General features: G+C 34.3%; 1 protein-coding gene across 8 annotated transcripts in view; it reads left to right on the top strand.

The window, feature by feature from the left end:
• PTK2 (protein tyrosine kinase 2) overlaps positions 1–25,954 on the top strand; it is a 420,621-nt gene that overhangs the window by 214,816 nt on the left and 179,851 nt on the right. For all 8 annotated transcript variants that reach the window (XM_074202742.1, XM_074202744.1, XM_074202735.1 and 5 more), the window contains one exon: positions 11,973–12,027. In XM_074202742.1, the coding sequence (XP_074058843.1) occupies positions 11,973–12,027 (55 nt within the window). The remainder of the gene's footprint in view (positions 1–11,972; positions 12,028–25,954) is intronic.

Raw genomic sequence — 25,954 nt, 5'->3', positions numbered from 1 at the left:
GAAAATAAGATAATAATTATAATTGACTTTGTATGTCTTAGAAATCCATGGATGTAATTTACTTAGTCTTTGAAGGGGTCACATGAGGAACTAATATGTAAAATCCAAAAAGCAGTGTCAAATTAATGATTTATATTATGAATTGACTTGCAGAATTATAGTAAATGGCAACAAATCCTCTTGTAGGAGAATGACAAATCTGATAGTACTCCAGGGGTCACTTTAGACTCTTTCACTGATTTGGAAAGTGAAGTGATTTGAATGGCATCCAACCAAATCTGTATGTGATGTCAAGATAAGAAAGCAAGTAGATAATTGAGTAATTAAATTCCGTGTCAGAAAATATAGGTTATGAAATATATGAAAAATATAGGGGAATGAAATAGGAAAAAAAAAAGCCAAATATGCTATGAAAAGAATTCATCCAGAGGAGATAGAGCAAGAAATTTCCCCCTAAAAGAGATGGTATCTGCTGGTAATAATGTTGCCATATAATTTTCTTTTAGCAGCAAAGAAAAGCTTTTGAAAGTATGGAAATATATAGAGTAATTTATCCAGTAAAGTTAGGAAAAGAATAAGTGTAAAGAAACATTATCAAGTAGGAAGAAAGACAGCAAGTGATTTTCTGAATTTAACAGTCTTTCATAATTATTATAGTATAATAAATCTCATTTGTTCCTATTAATCACCATGTATGCTATGTAGGTCTTATTCCACTTTTTAAAAAAATTTTGCTCTTATGAAACAGAATTAAATGAATTTCACAAAGTGACATAAGTAGTTAATATGGACAACCACTTTTTAAAAAATAATAGTCAAATCAAAAAATAGGATAACTTTGTTCAGTCATTTTTTTAGTTGTGTTTGATTCTTTGCGACCCCATTTGAGGTTTTCTTGGCAAAAATATTTGAGTCACTTGTCATATTCATTTCCAACTCATTTTACAGATGAGATAACTGAGGAAACTCAGTTCCTTCCATTTTCTCTGAGGAAACTGAGTTAAGTGCCATGCTTGGGGTTCAATAATTAGTGAGTGTCTGAGACCAGGTTTGAACTCTGGTTCTCCCTGACTCCAGACCCAGTGTTCTATCCACTGCACCATCTAGCTGCCCCGTAATAACTCTATACTGTGAGGCTAACGAACCCATGGATGCAATTTACTTAAAGAAGTCTTTGAAGGGATCACATGGGGAATTACTGTATGAAACCCAAATATCAGTTTTAGTTTAATGACTCTGGAGTTTTAATCTACTCCCAAAGTAAGAATCAGAAATTATATTCAGGTTTGGACATACTTTGAGTTAACCCAGAAATTACAGGGATATGGATGGCTCAAGGGGAAATGGAAAAGAAAATGAAAAAAATGGTGATATTAGCACCTATCACCATTTCCGTATAAATATCATGCCGAAGGGTTTATTTGTTTTATAATTCCAGACTTCTTTCAAAGCACCATTATCTTTCATTCTTCCTCATTGTAATCCTCAAATCCTCACTTATACCTATCCTGAATATCCAGTTTATTTCCAAATCTTTTGAGCTTTATCTTCACATCTTTTGTATATGCCTCCTTTTCTCTAATCTCACAACCACCAGCTAGATGGTAGTCCTCATTTACCTCTTGCCTCAACTATTGCTATAATTTCCTTGCTTGATCTCCCTGCCTAAAATCTTTCTCCAATCCAATGTGTTTTCCATTGAACTGTCAAAATATTTTTATACAATGCAGCACATAGACCAGTTTGGCTGCACCATGTTTACAGGTAGGAGAGTAAACTGTAAATGAGATTGAGAAAGTAGGTTGGGGTAAGGTCGTGAAGAGTTTTAAATGCCAGGAAATTTTTACTGATGCTAAAGACCACTGGAATTAATAAACGAGAGTGATGAGTTAGACCTTTTTCTGAAATACGACTTTGTCAGGCATTGTGAAGGATAGAATGGAAAAGGAGACAATTTGAGATCAGAAAGCCATTTAGGATACTACTCAGGTGGAAGATGATGAAGGTCTGAAGGAAGATTTTGACTGTGTAAGAGATGCAAGCAATATTATACAGATAGCATTGATGATACTTGGCTATTAATTGTATATTTGGTGGTAAAGATAATGAGGAGCCAACAGTGCTTTTCAACCTACTAATACTGTGTGACTGGAAGCATGATGGTTACTTCAGCAGAATTAGGTAAATTTGGAACTGGATTGGTTTGGGGAGGAGGGGATGATGAGTTCTGTTTTGTACATGTTGAATTTTAAATTCCTATAGCAATCTATTTCACCTAAATCAAAGTTTGCCGTTTGGTATAGGAGTAGAGTTCAAGAAAGAAAGGAGGCCTAGATATGTATGTAAATCTAGGAATTCTCTACTATGTAGAGATAACCATTGAACTAATGTAAGCTCAGCAGGGTCACTGAGAGAGTATAGAGGCAAATGAATACATAGATCTTTTGGGTATAGGAAGAATTAAAGAAAAAGAATAGGATTGATGATCCAGTAAAGGATATCCATAAGGAGCTTTCCAAGGTTAGGAGAATTGAAAGAGAAAAATGTGGCAAAAATCCAGAGGGGAGACTATCCATAAGAATAGAATGATTGACATTCTGCAGATCCTAAGCTAGTCATCATTAGGCCAACATTTTAATTCTGGTCTCTTGTCTACATCTATTGCTCTGCCTATATCACATCATTGCTTCAAACTTGGATTATTTTGAAAAGTGTTGTATGCAAAATGCTTCCTTGAAAAAATTTTTCAGTGCCTGTTATGTTTAAGAGAATCAAATTGTACAACGGTAAATTCTGGTAGATACATAGGAGAATAAGACCTCCATTTTCAAGGAATTTATAATCAGATAAAGGAGATAAAACATGTATATAAAATATTGTAATATATAAAGTTTACTCATTTTTTATGTTTTGTGAATGTGTTGTCTTCTTTGAATGTAAGCCTCAGTAAACTACAGTTGTTTTTGTCTTTGTATCCCTAGCATCTGGCACAGGGCTAGATATATAGAAAGTGTTTAATGAATGCTTGTAAGATTAATGTCAAATGGATGAATGTAAAATGAATGATACAAAGTGCTAGATGTGTATTTTAGTATCTTCAAATTGATAAGGAATATATGTATAATTGTAGTACTATTGTTTAAAACTCTTTGTATGGTCTTATATTGTCCAAATTGTTGTGAATACTTGATCCCTGAGATACAGTTTTCAAATTTTAAAAAATTAAATCATAATTTTCATCTATTTTAACTTTATTATATATTAAATTTAAAATCTGTGACAGAAAAGATAAATGGGTAGTGTTTTAGGCAAAGAAATAAGAAACACTAATCTTAACCCTAAATAACTTCTTTATACTTAGAATATTAATACTTGGGTTTCTCCATCCACTAAGTTTTTTTTTGATGCATTATTATCACGATGATGCAAGGTTTTCAAAAGAACCTCATTTTCCAGTGGATCCCAGCTATCATTTATCACATTAAATCATAAAAGTTTCCATCTTCATTAGGTTGGGTATAGGTAATAAATTCTCCAACCACAGCAACTCAGAACATTTTCTATAGAGAATTAAAGTCAGTATCAATGAATGGAGTGTCTACTATGATGGAACTACAAGTCTTTGAATTATTAAAAAATTAGGTTTCACATCATTGGAAATATAGTAATAATAATAATAATAATAGTAATGATAATAATGAAGTTAATGACAGCTAGCATTTAGTATAATAGTTTACAGGACACTTCAGCATGTATTATCTAATTTGATCTTCACAGTACCTCTGATAGATAGTATTATCATCTTTTAGGTGGAAGGTATTCATCGGGGTAATTGACTGACTCATGTGGAACAGAGTGTCAAACTCAGAAAATTATATCTAAGGATTCTTGCAGGCCCCATATTGCTTTAGAAAACCATATCTTAACATTATCGATGTTCCATTGTGTTTTCATTTATTTTGTTAAATAATTCCCAAATAGCTCCGGCCCTGCAGTCAGGAGTACCTGAGTTCAAATCTGGTCACAGACACTTAATAATTACCTAGCCGTGTGGCCTTGGGTAAGTCACTTAACCCTATTGCCTTGAAAAATCTAAAAAACCAAAAACAAATAGTTCCCATATAAATTTTAATTTAGGTACTGCCTGATTTGCACCTCTTATTTAAAGGAATTCCTGTTAAAGTTTTTATTGATTTTGATGACCTCCTAGATCATTTCCAGTTAGAAGATTCTGTGTTTTCAAAATGTCATGATCCTTTATATTTATTATTGATATTTCTAGTTTGAAACTTCATTCAAGTGCATTATCTCATTGAGATAGACAGGACAGAGATGTAGTCTCCATTCCACATGTGAGAAAACTGAGATTCTACACATTAATGAATGATTTCTTTAAAACTTGTAACCAGTGGCTCAATTTTATTCTCACATATTTTCTCAACTAAAGCCTGCTTAAATTCTGTTCTTTCTGTGTAGATAGAGAAAAATTATACCTTAGGGATATTAGTTCCAGGGCTTTATTCCTTGAGGAGAGTACTGTGTTATAGAAGTCTTAGACTAAAAATAAATCAGACACATCAGTTGGAATTTGGGGAATTGTGAAGTTGAGGCACTGGGACAGAAGACCAATTTCCAAATGAGGGCAGATCATTTATGATCTTTTGTTGTTAGTCTTCAAAAATGGAAAGGATTCTCTTGAACCCTTATGGAGAAAGAAAGGAAAATAAATGAATGTGGCAGTGATAGTATTAGTCTGCTAGTTACTACACATGTTATTTTTTAAGATTGTAAAAAAGATGCTAAATTAATCCTATCAACTTTAGAAACTACATTATAGAACCTTAATTTTTAATATTCTGATCATTTCTTTACTAGGTTGCTTTATATCATAAATTAATTCATTGGATGATTAGATATTCTTTGAAAATTTTTATATTGATTTGGTATTACTTCTTCCCTAGTGAGAGTAGAGCAGAAGAACTAGGTTATTTTTTCATCTATTTATTCATACAAGAGTAATTGTTTGCTATTTACAGTTGCACAATTTCTCCTCTCATGAAATCTGTTACTTCTTATATAGCACTTATACAGATAATTCAAGCTTAAATATAGTCCGTAGTCTAATTATTAGAAGAGGCCTTAGAATAAAGTTTAATATAGTCACCTTCCTAACTCTCAGGAATCATGTCAATATAATCCTTTATAAAGGGTTTTTTTCAACCTCTGCTTGAACACTGGTAGTGACTTGGAACATGCTGCTTTTCATGACAGCGAATTCCTTTGTTGATCAGTTCTGATTGTTACAAAATTTCTATTTTAGCCCCAAATAACTCCCTTCCCTCCATTTGTCCTAGTTCTATACTCTGAAGACAATCAAAGCGTCTGCTTCCTCTTTTACCAGCAAGCTCTATTTATACTGAGTGCCAAATCTTAAGGAAGTTAGAGGAAAGTTTCCCAAAAAATGTTCTCTTAAAAATTTCATTTTGGAAATAGATACAAAGTGCTATCTGAAGGTATAGGAGCAAAATATTTTTTTTTCTCAATGGCAGTGTTGTTTAAGGGGATATGAAAAAGTTGCTATTATGAGTTATCAAAGCTTGAGTTGACCGAGTTTGGGTAAGAGTAGCAGAAAATAAAAACTGCAAAATCATGAAGGAGAGATAAAGATGTCTTCATTGAAGGCCTAGTTTAAACTACAATAGTCTACTTTAACTAATGTGAATGTATGCACATATATACATTTACATGTCTATACTTCATAATACATACATGCATTATACATACACAAGTTTGTATGTGTATATATAAATATGAATATTTTACACAATACAAGAATTTAAGACAAAACTTCCAAGGGAATTTAGCACCAAATTGTGAAGGGCCTTGAATTTTAGACTAAGGAACTTGTGTTTTTATTCTGTTAGTAAAGATTTTCCCAGAGTCGCAAGTATATAGTTATAGGATCCCACATTTAAAGTTGGATGGGTTTTAGTTTGTTTAGTTTTAGTTTTTTGCAAGGCAAATGGGGTTAAGTGACTTGCCCAAGGCCACATAGCTAAGTAATTATTAAGTGTCTGAGGCTGGATTTGAACTCAGGTACTCCTGACTCCAGCCCTGGGTTCTATCCACTGCACCACCTAGCCACCCCCTTGGATGGGTTTTAGAAGGAAATAAAGAACTGCCCACGATTATCTGGGAAAGTAAGTGATAAAACTAGTTCTCTGAACCAAATGGAATCTTCAATTTAGACCATGGTGAGTAAGGAACAGAATCAGAGTTTGAACCCAGATGACCTTACACTAAATCACTTTTGTTTACTGTACTTCTTTACATCATGGAAAAATCACTTAAATGCATCCCCCCCCTCCCCACACACACACGGTAGTGGGAAGGATCAGAGAACATGTCTGACTGTAACCTGGAGGAATTTGCCTTTTAGAAGATTGATTAGGAAAGGACCTTTGAGATTAGTAGAAGAAAGAACTTTTGTTTAGAATTAGAGAATTTTCTTACTTTGTGCAGTAACAAGTCCCTGACTATCAAAGGCTGATACATCCTCCTCCTCCTTCTGTTGTTTAAAACCTTTTTTCTAATTGATATCACTTTCTTTTTTAAATGTTATTTTATTTTTTCAATTACATGCAAAGATTGGTTTCAATATTCATCTTAATGAGCTTTTTAATTCCATATTTTCTGCTATCTTCTCTTTCCTCATGATAGCAATTGAGTATAGATTGTACATGTATAATCATGTTTAACATACTTCCATATTAATCATGTTGAGAAAGAGGAATTAGAACTAAAGGGGAGGGACAACTAGGTGGCACAGTGGATAGAGCACTGACCCTGGAGTCAGGAGTACCTGGGTTCAAATCCAGCCTCAGACACTTAATAATTACCTAGCTGTGTAATCTTGAGCAAGTCATTTAACCCTATTGCCCTGCAAAAAACAAAAACAAAAAACCTAAAGGGAGAAAAACATGAGAAAAAAAGGAAAAACATAGAAGTTTTTAAAAAGTGAACATAATATGATTTGCTCTGCAGTCAGACTCCATAGTTTTTTCTCTGGGTGTGGCTGACATTTTCAATCACAATTCTTTTAGTATTATCATTGACATCACTTTCTATTTAAGCAGTATTTCCTGGTTCATTTCACTGAAGTTCTTCCCTATCATCTTTCTTTTTTTTTTTTTTTTTAGGTTTTTTGCAAGGCAATGGGGTTAAGTGGCTTGCCCAAGGCCTCACAGCTAGGTAATTATTGAGTATCTGAGACCATATTTGAACTCAGGTACTCCGGATTCCAGGGCCCGTGCTCTATCAACTGCACCACCTAGCTGCCCCTTCCCCATTATCTTCTGTCAAAACTTTTTGCTAAATTCTTCCTAAGCCATTCTACTGGAATCACTTCCTTTACTCCAGCTATTCCTCATTCCCACGCATACTTACATACTCCCTCAGATCCCATTTTCTACTGGAAAAGTCTTAACATGACAATGATAGCCCTTTCTCAGTGAGTTATAGACTGAGTTTGATATCTTCTTGTACCCTAGCCTCTCTTCCCTAGATATGTCACATGGTGCCACTGAACTTGTCTCCCTTCTTTGTGACTCAGTCAGATGTTATAACTAGTCCCTAGTTCTTTGCTGCTAACTTTATGCTGTGTTCCTGGCAGCTTGCTTTATCCAGGAAGCATTGAAACTGGAGTCATTAGACTTGCCTTTGGCACTTAGGCTTTGGGATGGCATGCTCCTTTAGTCTCTGAGCCTGATTTCTGTATCTGTTCAATGAACAATAATAGTATGTTGTGAGAACCTCCTTCACACCATTTTTTTTAACATTGTTTTAAGGAAAAGGTTTTTTAAATCTTAAAATGATTATGTTACTCAGGAAGCTTTATTAAAGGCTTAATATGTACCAAGCACTGTACCAGTCTTTTGTGCTCCAGGGAAAGTGGAGCCTTCACATTCTAGTGATGAAGACAATATGCAAGTAAATGGCTTTGTTCAAATAAAATATCACTATATACACATTTATATGATATAAAGTAATGGCAACAAGAATAAATAGAAGAGGAGGAAAGGGCACAGAAATGCCTCCTACGGAAGATGGGATAAAGAGGAACCTTGAAGAATACCAGGAAAGCCAGGAGGCAGAAGTGAGGAAGGAGAGAATTCTGGACACTGTGGAGATAGCCAATGAAAAGGCACAAAGTGGGGATATGGAGAAATAGTAAGATGGCAGATATTGCTCAATTGTAGTGTACTTGGGAGAGGAGTAAAGAAGAAGATTGCAAATATAGGAAGGGACCCTCACGAAAGAATGTGAAGGCAGAGTGGAGGGGCAGGTCACACAGTCCGACCTACTCTTTAGGAAAATGATTTGGCATTTTACTATGCTCTAGGGAGAGAATTGAAGATTGCACAGTAATGCAATAATGTGATTGTGTAAGTGCGTTAGGAGGGAGTGTATACAAGAGATAGAATTGACAGGACTTGGCAACTAATTAGAAGAATCACAGCACCCTGGGATTTTAAACCTGGGTAACTAGTAAGTTACCAGTTATTGACAATAGCAGGCAGTTTATGGGGAAAGATAGGTTCTGTTAGGAGCATGTAGAGCTTGAGTTCTGACAGAACATCCTTTGAGATGTCTTAAAAGACAATTGAAGAGAGTTTGAGATGTCAATGGAACATTCATTTTTAAATGTCTGAAAGTCATTCGTAGATATGAGCTAGAAATCAGGAGAGAGGTTGGGGTTACATAGATCTGAGAATTATCTATGCAGAGATGATAAACTCAGTGGGATTTGATGAGATCAGAAAACAGGAGAGTAGAAAATATTATATAGACTCATCTTTGGTGGGTGTGATGAGAGACTCAAGAGAGAGTAGTGTTATGAATAGGATGCAGTATCTAGGAGGAGAGGGTGATCAGGAGTAATAAGTAGATTATGAAGGATGAAGAATTAGGGATTAGATTTTGACAATTGTTTGACGAGAGAAGCATAGGATGATAGCTGGCAGGGATAGTCAGACCAAGAAAAATTTCGGGGTTTTTTTTGTTATTACTGTTGTTTTTAAATTGAGGGAGACATGGGTGTGTTTATAGGCATCAGGGAAGGATCCAATAGATGGGCAAATATGGCATGTAAATGTTAATTGTATAATGTTGTATAATGATGGTGATACCATAAGAACTTTCCTGCTTCCAGAGTCTGAACTTTTAGCCCTAGCAAATTAGGGCTCATGGATGCTCAGAGTTTAAAGGACTTGAAGTCTTAGAACTCAGAAATGCTCAGGGATATTTAAGCTTTTTTCAAAGAACTGAGCAAAAATCTAATTTTATAGACAGGTTTTTGTCTGCATTTCTCACATTTTTAGGGTGGTGAGAAGGAAAGAAATGCAACCGATTCACAAATAAATCTTTGAAAAACAACCCATTCTTAAGTTTAGTCTGCCACTCTTTACAGGATTGTAGGAATATGGAGCTGCAAAGAAATCTTAGAGATCATCCAGGTAAGGCACATGTAAAATTAGTTCAGTTCAGCAAACATTTTAAAAAATACCTAATATGTGCACAATATAGCTTTAATAGCATTCAGTAGCTTGCTGTGTAAGGATGAACCCTGTTTTAGAATTCTTTTTAAAGTAAAATTTACATTTTTTATTCATGGATAATCATCTCTTTTGGTACATTTAGGTTTTATTGTATTGAGTTTTCTAAGAGGAGAACAGGGATATTTTGGTTGCTCTGGCTCAAAGAAAGATTATACTTTACAATGGCTAACCTAATGAAAAGAAAAAGATTATGTTATAGAACACTGCCAGATGCTTTGCTAAACTAGGGATCAAGGTGACCTTGTATTAAAAACAGGGCAGCTCCATGTGTGCCTTGTCTTGTTTCCTGAGAGAGGTATTTAATTTAGCTATCTATAATAAGTACCAGCTGAACACTTCAAATGTGGCACCTTAGGCAATTATCTGAGATCCTAAAAAATTGTGCCATGGTGCCAATCCAGCGGATTGATGAGTTGATTGACTAGTAAAAGAATCAAAATTCTGAAATCATCATTTGTTCTTTGCATGTCTTTAGGTTAAGTATTTAAGTAGTCTTTGCCTGTTTTCTCATTGACACAGAGTTTTTGACCGAGAAAGAGCACTTTTATATGTAGGGTAAAGTGTAGGTGAATTTATCAATATTGTTTTTAAAAAATATTGAAAAACCATTATGGAGCAATGGAAAGAGCACTTGGAGTTGTAAAATGTTGTCTTGACACAGCAGCTGGTAGTCCAGAGGATAGGTCAAGCCTATGGCTTGGAGTCAGGGATAAGGAAGTTTAAATCCTGTCTCTGACCCTTACTAGCTGTGTGACCTAGGCCATTCATTTGATCTCCCTCAGACTCACTTTCCTCAAGTGTAAGAGATAATGACATTGTCTTTCAGGATTGTTGTAAACACCAGTTGAAACAAGATATGTAAAACCCTTTGGAAGCCTTAAATTCCCCTCAAAAAAGAATCAAAACAAAAACCCCATGAACCAGGCCCTGAATTCACTGAGGAAGGAAGGAGAATGTCTTAGAGAGGCTGATTAATAATAGCCGCTGCTATCTAGATTAGGCTTGAACCTCAGAGAAGATGAGATATCTCAATGATAGAAGAGGGAGAGTTTAGATATGGCAATGGGGAAGCAAAGAATATTCTAACACTCCCACCACAAGCAATGAGTTAGGCATAACGAGTGAAAGTATAACTAATGCTGGAAAGATTGTCAAGAGATATGTTGTCATCAGGAGGGAACTAGGTCTTAATGAGTGCCGGATAAAGGAAAAGTTTAAGAGGTAAACAAATTTGTTGATTATGGAGCAGGTATTACAAAGGGCACAGTGAAAGAGGCAGGTAAAAATAGAGTGGGACTCTAACTTTCTTATCTATTTTTATTTTACTATTTTATTTTACTTTCTCAGAAAACAGCAAAAAGCAAATTTACAGGAAGTAGGTCTTCTTTCCTGCATGCAGGTTCCACCTAGTGGCAAGTAGCTGAGCAGCATCAGCCTTTTAGTTTGATAGAATCAAGTAAGACAGAATGTAACTATTTTCAAGTTTATTTAATTTGTTATGCTTGTTATTGAGGTGATGATTGTTAATGTTGAGGTTTTCTAACCACAACTTTTCATGGAGGGAAATGATTCAGTTTGCTATAATTTTTTCTAAGTTATCAAGAATACTTTATGACAAAAAAGGGCAACTTATCACAGAGTTGTCCTTTAGAGATGTGTGTGTAAATTAAGTTGATAGAAAAGATGACTACGAATTGACTTAATTACTCAAACCAGTTGCTGTTAATTACCTTTTGATTCCCCTGAGTTTTTGAAAGAACAGAGATCTAATGATCTTTAAACTTGATATTATGATCTGTACTTGGCCGTATATTATGATCTAAGCTCATCTTAGAAATTTATTTTTTAATAAAATTTTACTTAAGTTTGGTATAGTAGAATATGTACTGGATCTATAGTCTTACTTTAGCTGCTTAGCTTCATGTCTGAGAGTCTATTCAGTACTAAATCTGTAATTCTATGAGTATGCAAAGTATGTACTAGAGCCACTGAGACGGCTACATCTAAATCATTGTATAGTTGGGATTATATTTATGCTGATTAATTTATGCTAAGATAATGAATCTAGAATGGATCATATAGTTTTTTCCCTAGCACGTCATTATCCATTTTAGAAAGATTTTCAATACAGGTTGATTGAAGCAAAGTGATTTCTACAACTCTATAGATTTCTTTTCTTTCTGCATATAATTTGGAAATTATTGCTAGAATCTGCCATTCTCCAAAATTACTATTTAATCAAGATTTTATTGTGCTTTTATCCTTATGTGAACTCTTGTATTCTAATTTCCTTATTTTCATTTTATTCATTCAGCAGGTAGTTTTATTTGTTAATATCTTCTTTTTGTATTTCAGAAAGGATGTTGGTTTAAAGAGATTTTTTCCTAAGAGTTTGCTGGAATCTGTCAAGGTAATTATAGTCTCCTTTATCATAATCAAATCAGGCAAACACATTTCCCTAAATGTGAGATGATTTGCAACAATTAAAGTTACTTTCATCTTAGTTTTTGTTTATAATCATTAAGGAGGTTATTCACTTAAAGTAGTGCTAAATATATTTATACAAGTCCAGCTTTATTCCTTAAACTAATAGGTTAAAATATAGCACAAAAAAAAATCAGATTATAATAGTTCCCTCAAAGAAATCAAATTCAGATTGATTCCAATAGCCAAGCTTGGTCTTGGAAAACAGATGATGAAACTCATTTCCCTATTCACATTGGATTACAAATGAAAATTCTTATTCACATTATGGGATATGGTCCTTTATCAGTCTGTTTTGTTTTATTATTTTTATTTTTTACAAGAAAGAATTCTGTCAGGGAAAATTTCAGAAAAAGATTATGCTATTAAAATGATCAGATATCAGTAAAAATGATCTTGTAAAACAAAAGAAAACATTGGAGATAAAAATGAGTTTGAAGAAATCTTGACAAAGAGACCTTACTAAACCAGATTATCTCAGGGTTGTTTAAGCATGGTTTTTGGACTTATACTTTAGAAAAATTAGCTAAATGGAGGATGAATTGGAGTGGGGAGAAACTTGTGGCATTAGCCAACCACTTTAGTCAAACAGCAGATGGGAAAACTGTGTATTTGTATGGCCAGCTCATCTCTCCATCATTTACCAGTGGAGCCATCACATTTGGACTGCAACTTTGCCATCCCCCCACAAAATGGGTGAGAAAACAGAGGCATCATTAAAAGCAACAAAAGACAAGATCAGCTTGACAACATTAAATGAACACAATGAACATTAGTCAGTCAGTAAAACATTCATAAAGCACTTATTTTTGTGCCAAGGGCTAGTGCTAGGGATAAGAGAACTTGCCATCAAGAAGCTCTAGTCTAATGATGGAGACAACAAGCAAATAAATACGTACAAACAAGCTATAGGAAAAATATAATGTAATTCAGAGAGGGAAGGTACTAGAATTAAGAAGACTCAGTCAAGGCTTCCTCTTAGAGAGTAAGATTTTAGCTGAGAATTGAAGGAAACCAGAAAGGTTAGTATTCTTAGTGGAGAAAGAAGAGTATTCAAGGCAGGGGAGACAGACTGGAGAGATAGAGGGTCTTGTGTGAGGAACAACTTGGAGGTCCGTGTTACTGAACTAAGGCATATATGAGTGGGGAGGAACATGAAGTATATTGAAAAAGTACTTGGGAAGCTGTGTTCTGAAGGACTTTGAATGCCAAATATATTTTTTTAATATGTGGATTTTTAATACATTAAAATTGCCTGAAGGAGAGAAGGATGTGAAAGACATAGTGAAAAGCTCAGGATTCCTTATTCCCAATAAAGATGATAGCAGAGAATAATACTACCTACTGGCACTTTATTCTTATTTTCCCATATCTATAAAATTTTAATTTAAAAAATTAAAAAAATTTTATGAGAATAATCTTTAGTTAAGGCAGTTAGGTGGCAAAGTGACCAGATTGTTAGACCCAGAGTTATGAAGACCTGAATTCAAATGTAACTTAACTCTGAGCAAATGGTTTAACCTGTTTCTTCTTCAGTTTCCTCATTTATGAAATAGGGATAATAATGACACTTACCTCCCAGGGTTGTCATAAGGATAAATCAAAGTACTATTTGTAAATTGTTTTGCAAACCTTAAAGGGTTATAGAAATGTTAATTATCCAGGGAATCTGAAGCCACAGAATGAATTTCCCTCCTGGGATCAGGTTGACTCTGACAAAGACCAAAGAGAACAGTAATATGTGGACTGGCAGCATTATTGTTTACTAATAAACTATCCGCATGAGAGATTTAGTACTCTTATTAGTAAATAACCAAATCACCTAGTATGTCCCAACAAAGGGTAAAAGACAGTTGCTGCCATCAAGGAGATTTACAACTAATTGGGAAGACAACAAACAAATAAATATTTACAAAGAAGCTCTAAGTAACTAATGGAAGGCAGTAGAATTTAGATAACTGGAAAGATCTCTATAGAAGGTAGGATTTTAATTGTGACTGAAAGGAAATCAGGAAGCCAAGAGACTGAGATAAGGAGGGAGAGAATCCAAGCTGAGAGGTGGAACAGCAGGGAGACTAGTATTACTGGCTTGAAAAGGTGAGAGGATGGGTTAAGAAGGGCTTTGAATGCTCAGCAGAGTGTTTTCTATTTCATCTTGTAGGTGATATGGAGCCACTGGATTAGTTTGAGTTGGTAGATGAGGTTTTTGGACTTAGACTTCAGGAAAATTACTTAGATAGCTGAATGGAGAAAGAATTGGAGTAGGGAGAAACTTGTGGCATTAGCCAACCAACAAAATATTGCATTTGTCTAGGTGTGAGGTGATGAGGGCCAGCATCAGGATATTGGCAATATCAGTGGAGAAAGAGGCTTATGTAAGAGTAATTTATAACTAATTGGATATGGATATTGAGACCCAATGAGGAGTTTCCCATTTTTCTTTTCTATTATTTGTTTATTTTAATATTACTACAATAGTCATGTGGTAAAAGTAAACATAACTTCATCCCCCTACAAAAAAGACATCTCAAGAAAAATAAATTGGAAAAAAACGCAAGCTTCAGGCTGTATTCAGACACCGTCAGCTCTGTCTTTGGGAGGGATAGCATTCTTTATCTTAAGGTCCTTCAAAGTTCTCTTAGGTCACAGCATGACTGAGAAAAGGTAGTTCACCCACTTCTGATCATTCTATAATATTTTACTTTTTATAAAGCACATTTCCAATTTCATCAGCTCACATAACTTTTTCTACTGAGAGCATGCTGTTCATCATTTTCCATAACAGCATTTCATCTCAATCCTATACCACAAATTTATTCATCCATTCCCCAACTGCTGGGCATTCCCTCAATCTCCAGTTCCCCACCACCACTAGGCTAAAGGATAGGTACAGTTTTATAGTCTTTTGGACATAGTTCCAAATTGCCCTACAGAATTACTGAATCCTTTCACAACCCCTCCAACAATACATCAATGTCTCAATTTCCCTACATCCCTTCCAACATTTGGCATTTTTTCCTTCTGTCCTATTAGGTGATTAAATAGGTATAAAGTAGTACCTCAAAATTATTCCAACCCTCATTTTATTTCTCCTATCATTAGTGAGGCAGGATTTTTTAAAAAATATATATATTCAAATATATTTCATTGATAACCTCATCTGAAAACTTAATCTTTCTTGATCATTTATTAGTCTGGAAATGCCTGTTCCCTTTCTTGTTGATCTATCAATTGGGAAATGGCTCTTATTTTTTATAAATTTGACATAGTTCTCTATGTTTGAGAAATGAGGTATTTATCAGAGAAACATTACAATTTTTTTCCTACATTTGCTGTTGCTTACTGTACCCCCTTCCCCATTCCTTTTTACTCTATTCTCTCTCTCACTCTGACCCCAAAAGTGTATGGTATCTGACTACTTCCTCCTACATTCTTCCCTCCCTTCTCTTGCCATATACTGGCTTTTGAGATACCTTTCAACCTAAAGTCTATGATCCTATGATAAAGCCTGGAAACTTTCAGTTCAGATTGTTTGACTTTTATTCCGTCAAAAAATCCACAATATTAAAGGGATTATTATTTCAGAAAAGAAAGCTATGATCATATAAAGCCCCAACATTACCAGACAAACCTTATTTTTCTTTGTGATAGAGCTACAGATAGATCAGGGGAATGCTATAGATAGATGACGTAAGTTTTATTTGAAAAAGATTCTTGCTATTCTTATGAAAACAGTAACAAAATTACGATTAGAGAGTAATTTAATTCAAAACCAGTTCTCAATGGGTGATGGTCTTTCTTGATTCAGTTTCAACTTTAGAAACAGTCTTGAGTGAAATACCCAGTAATCTATATTTGGCTTTGTACTCTTCGGCAGTGACCTGATAAAAGGAATCTATGGTATGCCTATCAAATTTTCAGAAGATAGAAAACTGGGTAAGAAATTCAGCTCCTGCTCACTACATGAGAAAATTCAAAACACTCCTAGTAATCTAGAACCTTTGATTCATCTTATAAGATGAAATTCAGATTCACCAGAAATAAAAGTTTTAATACTGGATTTCAAAAGTAATAGTGATAATACCTCGCTTTTATATAGTGCTTTAAGGTTTTTAAAGTTGTTTACATACAAAGTTCTTTATATGCATTATCTTGCTTGGTTCTCACAACAACTTTGTGAGATAGATTTACTGTAATTTTTTTTTACTTAGAAAGAAGCTGAGACTTAGAATAATTAAGGGACTTCCTTGATGTCTCATAGCTGGGAAATGTCTGAGGAAGAACTGGAACACAAGTCTTCAAGACTGCAATGCAAGTCTAGCACTGTCTGCTGAGCTACATAATTATCTAAGAATCACTTTCTCTAATAATATAAGATATAAAAAGCCATTAGGCTACAGATGGTCCAAGAAAGATCTTGGGGTTTTAATGGCAAGCAAACTCCTCAACATTAAGCAGACTGTTGTCCTGTTATGCTTTGCCCTATTCGGACTACACCTGATGTACTGTATTCAGTTCTGGGTAGCACACTTTAGGATGGACATTGAAAGTAGAGAATGATTAGAAAAAGACAGTCAGATTGATAACCTTATTTTGAGGTGGCTCGGAATTTAGGGTAAATTTGGATCATTTTTAAAAATCATGGCCAATGTGGGTAGTTGTTCTTTTAGTCTTCTCAGAAATAATGAGAGCTTTATTTTTCAGATTTGTGTTTTTATTTTGCTCAGTGTATATGTAATTGGATGGGGTAGTCAAGGAAATAGTTAGAAAAGGCAGATTAATTTTAAAATGCTTGTTAATTGAAAAAAATATTAAAATAAAAACTGTGCAAAACAGTAAAGAGGTAGAATATTGCAAGAAGCATTTATAAGTGTTGATCATATACCAGACAGGTTGGTTATAATGATCAAATGAGATATTGTTATATAAATATAAGTTTTGTTTGTTTCAGTAGTGTCAGTCTTATGATTACGTCCCTGTAATGAATTCCTGGGAAAAAAACATTCCTTTGTCAATGCAAAAAACTTTCTCTTCACTTTATACTCAACTTCATGAGTCACTAGTATACTTAACTCTCTTCCAACATCCCACCATGGGTATGTGTAAAAGGTAAGAGTTGAACCCACATCTTTATGACTCTTAAGGCCAGCTGTTTGTCCATTCAAGTGGTATCAAACTCACAGGAAGCAAGAGGCCAGCCAAATTTTTACATTAGTGTTCATATTTGTACATAGTTTTCTTTATGTTTTGTTTAGGTATCTTGGAAAGAGATTGGAAAAGTCATTTCTTTTCTTCTTATTGCCAGCAGTTAAAGCCAGATTGCAAATAACTGTTCTTTCAGTATTTGATGAAATTTACTTCTGAATCCATCTGATCCTGGACTTTTTTCTTTTGGAGTACATTTATGATTTCTTTTATTTCTTTTTTTGTATTGGGTTAAGTAACCTATTTCTTCTTTTATTTAGGTATTTTGTATTTTTGTAAGTATTCATCTGTTTGCTCTAAGTTAAAAATTTTGTTAGCATATGATTGTGCAAATTTGTTTCTGATCATTTCCCTTATTCCTTCTTCAATTGTTGTGAGTTTTCCTTTTTCACTTTTGATAGTTTTTCCTCTCTTTTTTAGTTTATTCTCATTTATTATTTTTCTATAAAACTAGCCTTTCTTTTATTTAGCAGTTCATTGATCTTTTTTCTTCCAATTTTATTACTCTTTAATTTTCATAATTTCTATTTTATTATTTAGATGTTGATTTTTTAGCTGTTCTTTTTTAGTTTTTTAATTTGCATGCCTAATTTACTGATATAGACTTTTTTGTTGATTAAAACCTTCAAAGAGTTAAATGTACCTTTCAAAATTGCTATTTTATCTGTATCCCAAGAGATTATGGTATGTTGACTCATTGTTTTCTTCAATGATGTATTCTATTGTTTCAGGAACTTGTTCTTGTACTCATGGATTCTTTAAAATGATTTTGTTTGGTTTTCAGTAGGTTTTTAATTCTTTATAATGACCTTTTATTGAACACAGTTTTTATTGCATTGTAATCAGTAAATGATATGTTTAGTATTTCTGCTTCTTTTTGGTAGTCTTTATATATATAAATATAAAAATATACATAGTCAGTTTTTCTAAAGGTTCTAGGTACATCTGAGGGATATGTAAATTTCTTTATGTTTTGATTCAATAACTGCAAAAAATTGATCATCTCTAATTTTTCTAAAGTTCTGAACTTAGAACTCTTTAGCTTCTTTCTCATTTATCTTTATTAGATTTGTTTTGGTCAGAAAGGAGTACATTAAGATCTCCTATTATTATAGTTATACCTTTTTATTTCTCCATCCATTTTAATTGACTTTATCTTTAAGTGTTTTGATACTGTTATTGGGTACATATTTGTTAAATATTGATTTTTATTCATTATCTCTTGTGCCTTTAAGCCTAATATAATTTCCCTATTTAGCTGTTTTATCTTATCTGTACCTAGTGTGGCCTTATCTGAAATCATCACTGCTATTTCTTTGAGTTCAGCTGAAGCAGAATAAATTTTGTTCCATTCCCTCATTTCATCTCCATAAATTTTTGTGATTCAGATGTTTTTTATAAACCAGATTTTTGAATTCTTCTTACTACTCCATTCTGCTTGACCTCTTAATGAGTTTATCCCAGTCAGAGTCATATTGTTAATTGTGTATTTTTCCTCCATCCTGTCTTATTTTTTTCCATTTCTACTTCTACCTCCATTACAGATGAGAGAATAGAAGAGAAGACCTTTGCCTGACACTTGTGTTCATGTAACTGTTTCCTCTGTTGCAGTTCTCTTAATCTTGGGGAGAGGGGGTTTCCTCTTTTAATTCTCCTTTGACTTTTCCCCTCAAACATGCATGTTTGGTTTGCTTGTGCCATTTATTTTAACTATCCTGCCCTCTCTTCATGACTCTTCCTTGTCATTCCCTTCTCCCTATCCACTCCTATTTTCCTTTCAAGTTTAATGTTTTTCTTTATTGAAATCTCTATGGGTATAGGAAGGGGGAGTTAAAGTGATTCCATCATATACAAGCTTCCTTTATGCACTTCAAATAAATGTGAGGTTCTCTCCTTTTTTCATGACCGTATGTTCTTTTATGTACTTCTGATAAACAGTAGTGATTTATCTCTCCTTCTTATTCCTTACCTCCTCAATATAGTTTTCTGTCTCTCCCATTTTTATTTCTCCTAAGATTATTAAAAGAAAAAACTACCTGTAGACCTTCTGTTTTTTTAACTTTTTTTTTATGGCTCTGGGAGAAATCCTCTGCTAGACCTGCCCAAAACACTGAAGGCTACATCCCATAGAGCTGAGGTAAAGCACCCAGGCAAGGGTTTCAATGACATATAGTAATGAGAAAATTGAAGTTTAGAGATAAGAAATGCTAGTTAAAGTCCATGTAGTTATTAGCAGAACCAGGACTCAGTCTTAGATTTACCAACTCTAATCCCAGAGTTTTTCATTTCACCATTCTTCCCCACACTTAACCCTTGAAAGGTTGTCATTTCGTTTATCATGCCATTTATTAATGTTATCTAAAATTACTCTGATTTAATATTGTATTTCTTTATTTGACAGTGTTATTATATGTTTCAAAAATATTATATTTACTGCCTTTTAGTGTGTATCTCCATAATAGTATTGTAGACAGAAGTGACAACTACCATTCTTTAAAGCAGTTCATTTCAGAACAGTTAACTTTGATTACCTATCACCTGTGTGCAAATACTATTCGAAGCGTAGGGGTGTAAATATCAAATAAACCTTTAAGGGGTTTAAAGTATAATGGGAAGAGAATCTTATATACATAAATAATCAGGATACCAGCCAAACTATGATAAGGGTAAAAATAACTACAAAGCATACAAGTTTTGGAAACATGAAGAGGAAATTAAGAGGAAAAGATGACTAAAGAGAATATTAGGCAAAAATTCTTGAAGGATGTGGTGCCAAAGTAGGGCCCCAAAGTGAAATGAAAGGTTTTAATAGGAGAAAATGAGAAATGTATTCCAAGCACAGCAGATGATATGAGTAAAGGCATAGAAATTAAAGAGGGTAGGACCAGAGTGGGAAATGGTGAGAAGTCCATTCTGACTGTAATGTAAATTATATGAATACAATTATGAGATAATCAGCCACCTTTATTAAATACCTTATGTTCCAATCAAGGCAGGTATGTTGAAGCCAGATCGAGGTCTTTTGTGGGAGACACTTAAGCAAAAGAAGTATTTGATTTGTTCTGTTTGCCCACATCAGAAGGAGAAACCAAGGGTGGATAGTTCATAGAGGCAGATTTAGACTTAGCATAAGGAAAAGCTTTCTAAGAATTCGAGCTATACAAAAGTGGAATGAGTTGACTCAGGAGTCAACCAAAAGTTGGATGACCACTTTTCATGTTTTTTGGTCATTCCCATTCAGGTACAGACTGAAATAGATGATCTCAGAGGTTCCTTCTAATTCTGACACTTTGTGTATTTGAATGCCAGGACAAGGAGTGATGGTTAAAAGGTGGGTTGATTTCTACAGATTGTCTTAACTTCAGAGCTGGGCATCATGCCCCTTCTCAGGTGATGACAGGATTGTTCTGTGTGTATCCTGTGTATATGGACTCATTGTCACTGACCATGGGTCTAACTACACAAAAAATGGAGTTTTGTGAAGTGAAGCACTTTGTAAAATAATAATAATTAATACATTAATATTATGATTTTATTATCACAGTGATGTAAGTTCTTAGAAACTGATAGGAAAATACTAGAATGCTAAAAAGCTATTAATTTCTATGAAGTCTTCTTCCAGTATTTCATCTTGGTGTGTAAGTGACCCTAGGTTCTTAAAGTCTGTGCTCACAAAGAATTGACTCTGGCAGATCTCACCAAACTGGAAAGACAACTTTGATTAAAGATCTGGTGGTGAATTGTGTCTCTATCATCTGTGAATTATCCTAGCTAAGAAAGGCTCACCACCAAGGAATTGACTTTTATCAGGTGTTGACTTTTTTTTGACCATAGTAATTCTTTAAACTGGCTACTAAAGCATAGAAGGGGACTATGATTTGAAGCAATCAAGAAATGAACCCTTCAGAAAAATCCTAGATAGTTAAACTATTAAACTATTGAAATAAAAATCTCCCGGCTTATTTCTTAACCTTCTTTGACTCCCTTCTCTCATTGATTAATTCTTTCCAGGTTGTCCTCATTTGGGGGACCACACCAAACCAACCTTACTTCATTCTCCTCCTGACTGCTTCTGACTCTGAACTCTGCTTCATGTCCTATGTGGGTACCCTACTTTCCTCCTTTCCTTTCCAACTCCCTCTTATGTATTATTTTTCCTCATTAGAATTTAAGTTCCTTGAAGGCTTATGTTTGTATCTTCAATGCTTAGTCAGAGCCTGACTTATAGGAAGCACTTAATACTTCTTGCTTCCTTGCCATTTGCACTGGCTGTCCCTCATTTCTGAAATGTCCTTTTTCTTATCTTTACCTCAGAGACTATCTCTTCTATTAAGGTGCAGTTTAGACACTATCTTCTGTATGGACCCTTTCCTCTTTGCTCTAGCTACTAAGTACTTTTCCTTCCAAACTCCACTCTAAAGTTTTCTGTGATCTCTTAATTATCGAAATGAATGACAGGTTTTTCTCAAATGCCATCCTTCTTGACCCCTTTGCAGCTTTTGTCTATATTGATCAGTGCTTTATTATATCTTTTCAGCTTCTGACATCATAAATCATCTTCTTTTCCTTGATGCTTTCTTCTCATTAGATTTTCATGACAGTAATGTTGGTTGTTTCTCCTAACCATGTGATCCTCCTCATTCTTCTTTGCTAGATCTTTTTCTAGGGCGTATGCATTAACTGAGGCTTTATATTGGGTCTGGGTCTCTTCTACACTATTTTTCTTGGTGATCTTATCAATTCATCAAGAATTTAAATTAACATCAATCATCTCTAATTATGGTGATTTTTCATATCTATTCATCTAGTCCTGATCTCCAGATTTACATTGCCAAATGCCTTTTGGAATGCTTGAATTAAGTATGTCATAGACAACTTAAGCTAAACATGTCCAAAACTGAAACCATCATCTTTTGCTCCACACCCTTCCCCTTTCCTTCCTTATGTATTAGTATTGAGGACACAACTATTTTCCCAATCATTTCTCCCCCTTTAATGACATAGGTGCCATCCTTGACTTCTCATTTTCTCTCATCTCTCTCCACTTTCAGATCTACCATCATTTTTAACGCTAATTTTTAAAACATCCTACCCTGTCTTCTCTGACACTCACTATCCTCATTCATACCCTCATGACTTCACATTTAAACATTAAATTGTTAGCTCTTTTTCAGTAGTGAAGTTTTCCTTCATTTTATTTGTTTTCCCAGTTACAAGTGCAGTTTTTATGTCAAAAAGTTGGTGCTTAATAAGTCTGTGAAATAGGGATGATACTTTCACTACATGTTTCCTCATGAATTTTATAGTGAGAATTATGCTAACTCCTAAAAGAGATTCAGGAATAGAATAATAACTTGTCCTTTCATCTAGCTGTAGAAACAAGACAGCACCAATAGAATAGTAATGTATGTAAGGCAGCATAAGGTTGATTACAACTTTTGGGGGAATTCTCAGCAGGAAGAAATCACTGAAACTTCTAGCTTTCCAGATACAAACCTGAAAATTATGTAACAATAAATAAGGACACATACCATACTGTTTTCTTCTCAGGATATCTACAAGTTATACCTGGTTTGGTTTAAAAACTGTCACTGAAATTAAATTTTCTCCCCTTAAAAAAAAGAGAGAGGGAGCACATTTCTCTGCTTAACTTACTGCCATGTATACCTCTTGTGCTAATTCATGAAATTTCTCATGGAAATATCTGAGAATATAAGAGGGTCAAGAAGAGAAATTTATAGACATGTAGGAACTGTTACATCCAGAGATGAACTAAGATGTTTCTTATGTTTTATCTCTTCATATTTCTACCTTAATATCTTCCTAGTCTTCCTTTTCATTGTTATAGTTTTACAATAATTTCAGAATATTTTATTACTTTAGTTTGAGTTTAAATAATACATATTGCTTTTTTAATAGAATTAAGGTGTAGATTATTTCTTTTTGTAAATTTTTAAACTAGTCACACAGGTGACCTCTGTTCTGATATGCTAAAGTAGATAGAGTACTTATAAGCAAAAAAAGGAAGGAACCAAGAGATCATCTTTTATATAACTTCCCTGTTCTAAATAGTATTCTCTTCTATAACATCTCCCAGAAGTTCTTATCTAGCTTTTCATTGAGTACTTCTAGTGAAAAGATTTCTTTCTCATTTTAAAAAAAGTGTTTATGTATATCTCTAAACTGTCAGTGGTTTTGCTTGCATTAAATGGTGGGAAAGGGAGGTATTTGTTTTTCTTTCCTTACATTTGAGGCATTTCTTCAAGGATGTGTGCCTTTTCATTGACTGTTTCCCCCCATACTTGATGTCCTTGAAGACTCAGGTCAAGTACTGCTTCATGCTAATCATGCCAGGGTTATCTGCTCCTAGTTTTACATGTTTTGCATATATGTATGTGTGTTTTTACACATATACATAGATGTATGTTTTTAGAATTCATTTATATGTATGTTTTAGCATCCTGTTTTATGCAGGATTCTTGAATGAACACTCTTTGTTCTTATTATCCCTAGTACCTAAGAAAGGCTTGCAAATATCTAAAATAAATAGATGCTTGCCTGATTCTGTCCCTTGAGTGTTCTCCAGCATATAGCTGCCTCTGTCAACTCCACTGTCTATCTAGTTTTCAATCTCTGCCTATTTGCTCACTCTTCCCTATTTTCTACAAATGTTCATACTTACGTACCAAGTTCTTATTTGATCCTACCACTTTTTCTAGATGTCAATTTGATCTCTGCTCCCCTCCTCAGCTGAATTATTAGAGAAAGTCATCTATAATAAATGCCTTCACTTTCTTATTTTTCAAAACCTTCCACAAGACTCTTCTAGACTCATCAGCTGACTTAAACTGCTCTTTCCAAAGTGATTTTCTGTTTGCAAAATATAATGTACTTTTCTCAGTTCTCATCCTTGAGCTTTCTGCAGCATTTGACACTTTTGGTCACTCTCCTGTTCCAGAAAATCTTTACTTTCTAGGTTTTCAAGACACTGTTCTCTTTGATTTCCTCCTATCCATGTGACTACTTTTTCTCAGTGTTCTTTGCTAGATCTTCATCTAGAATATGCCTATGTCTGTGAGCCCAGAAGCTCTCTTCTGGCTCCTCTGTCTCGCTTAATGATTTAAACTCTCCTTGGTTCAGTTATCATCTCTATAACAAATTCCCTGATATATGTATCCAGCTTTAACTGCTATCAGAGTTATAGTCTCCTAATTCATTAAAAATTGATTAAATGCATACTGTGTGCCAGACTTTGGTGGGGGACATTGGAAATACACATTAAAACAAAAAAGGAAAAAGGAAAAATAGCCCCTACCCTCAGGGGAACTTAGAATTTAATAGGAAAAGACAATACAGAAAAGACAAAAATTGGGAGAAAGAATGTACTAGACTAAGTGGGTGTGATGTTCCATACAGTTAAAATCAAGCCGTGGTATCGATGAAGAAAAGAGTAATATGTAAAGTTCCGAAATTTCACTCTTATATAAAGGAAATTCTTTTGGAGGAGTTTGCTGTTCTATCCTTCAATTCTTCAAAAAGGCAACTGAGAGAGTTCAGAAAGGAATTGCTTATTAAAAACTGAGTCAAACAGCATGGTGATAAGATTTCATTTGATTAGCTTATCCTGGGAGAAGGCATGATGGTTTCCAAAGTGGAAACCAAGCAGAGGTGATGATGAGGAATTGCTTCAAGGATGTCATCATCCTTTCAGTAACCTAGGCTCTCAATTTCAGTATATTCATAGTCTTATCATTTACACTCACCCCCGTATAGCTCATTCATTGCAAATCTGCCTGGTTCTACCCTCACAACATTTCTCATATTTATCCCTTTCTATCTTACTCACACAGCCACCATCATTTGTTACCTGGACTACCTATTGGTTTCCTTGTCTCAAGTCTCTTGTCCTATCAATACTCCATGGAACTGTCCAAGTGATTTTCTTCAAGCATTGTCACTTCCTTGCTCAGTAAACTCTAGGGGCTCCCTGTAACTTCCAGGATCAAATGCAAAACTTGATATTTGGCTGTTAGAGACTTTCACAATCTAACCTATTTCTTCTTTTATTCTTTACTCCTCTCTACATATTTCACAGTCCAGAGATGATGATTGGTTTGGTCCTGTCCTTTCTTAACACCATGTCTTTTTGCTGGCTTTCTCCTTTACCTGGACTGTTCTTTCTCCCCTTTACATCTTAACTTCTCTAGCCTTTTTTAAGCTGCATATTGAATTTCACCTTCTGTTAGGGGCCTTTCTCAGTCTATGCTTCTCATTCTCCCGTTTATTATCCTCTATCTCTACCCTCTATCTTTTATTTGAAGGTGATCTCTTTCAATTAAGATGTGAGATCATTGAAAGGAGGAAACTTTTTTTTTGTCTTTGTATCCTTAGCATTTATCAAAGGGCCTGGCCCATAATAAGTATTTTGTAATTGTTTATTGACTGACTAAAAGAACCCAGGTATCTTCTTAGTCCAGGATCTTTACAATCACAGCAAAGCTATTCACTATATTAGAGCTACATTTTGAACCTAAAATTGTAACAAATTATTGCTTATTTCAATAACATCACTTTTTTGGAATTTGAAATTTCATAGATTCATTGAACTCAAGGGTCATCTGTTAATATGTAAATGTTACTCTTTAAAC

This window comes from Macrotis lagotis, chromosome X (assembly GCF_037893015.1).
Source record: "Macrotis lagotis isolate mMagLag1 chromosome X, bilby.v1.9.chrom.fasta, whole genome shotgun sequence".
In the NCBI taxonomy this organism is placed as follows: domain Eukaryota; kingdom Metazoa; phylum Chordata; class Mammalia; order Peramelemorphia; family Peramelidae; genus Macrotis; species Macrotis lagotis.
Note: the sequence above shows the minus strand (reverse complement) of the source record. Positions and strands in the feature narration are given on the sequence as shown.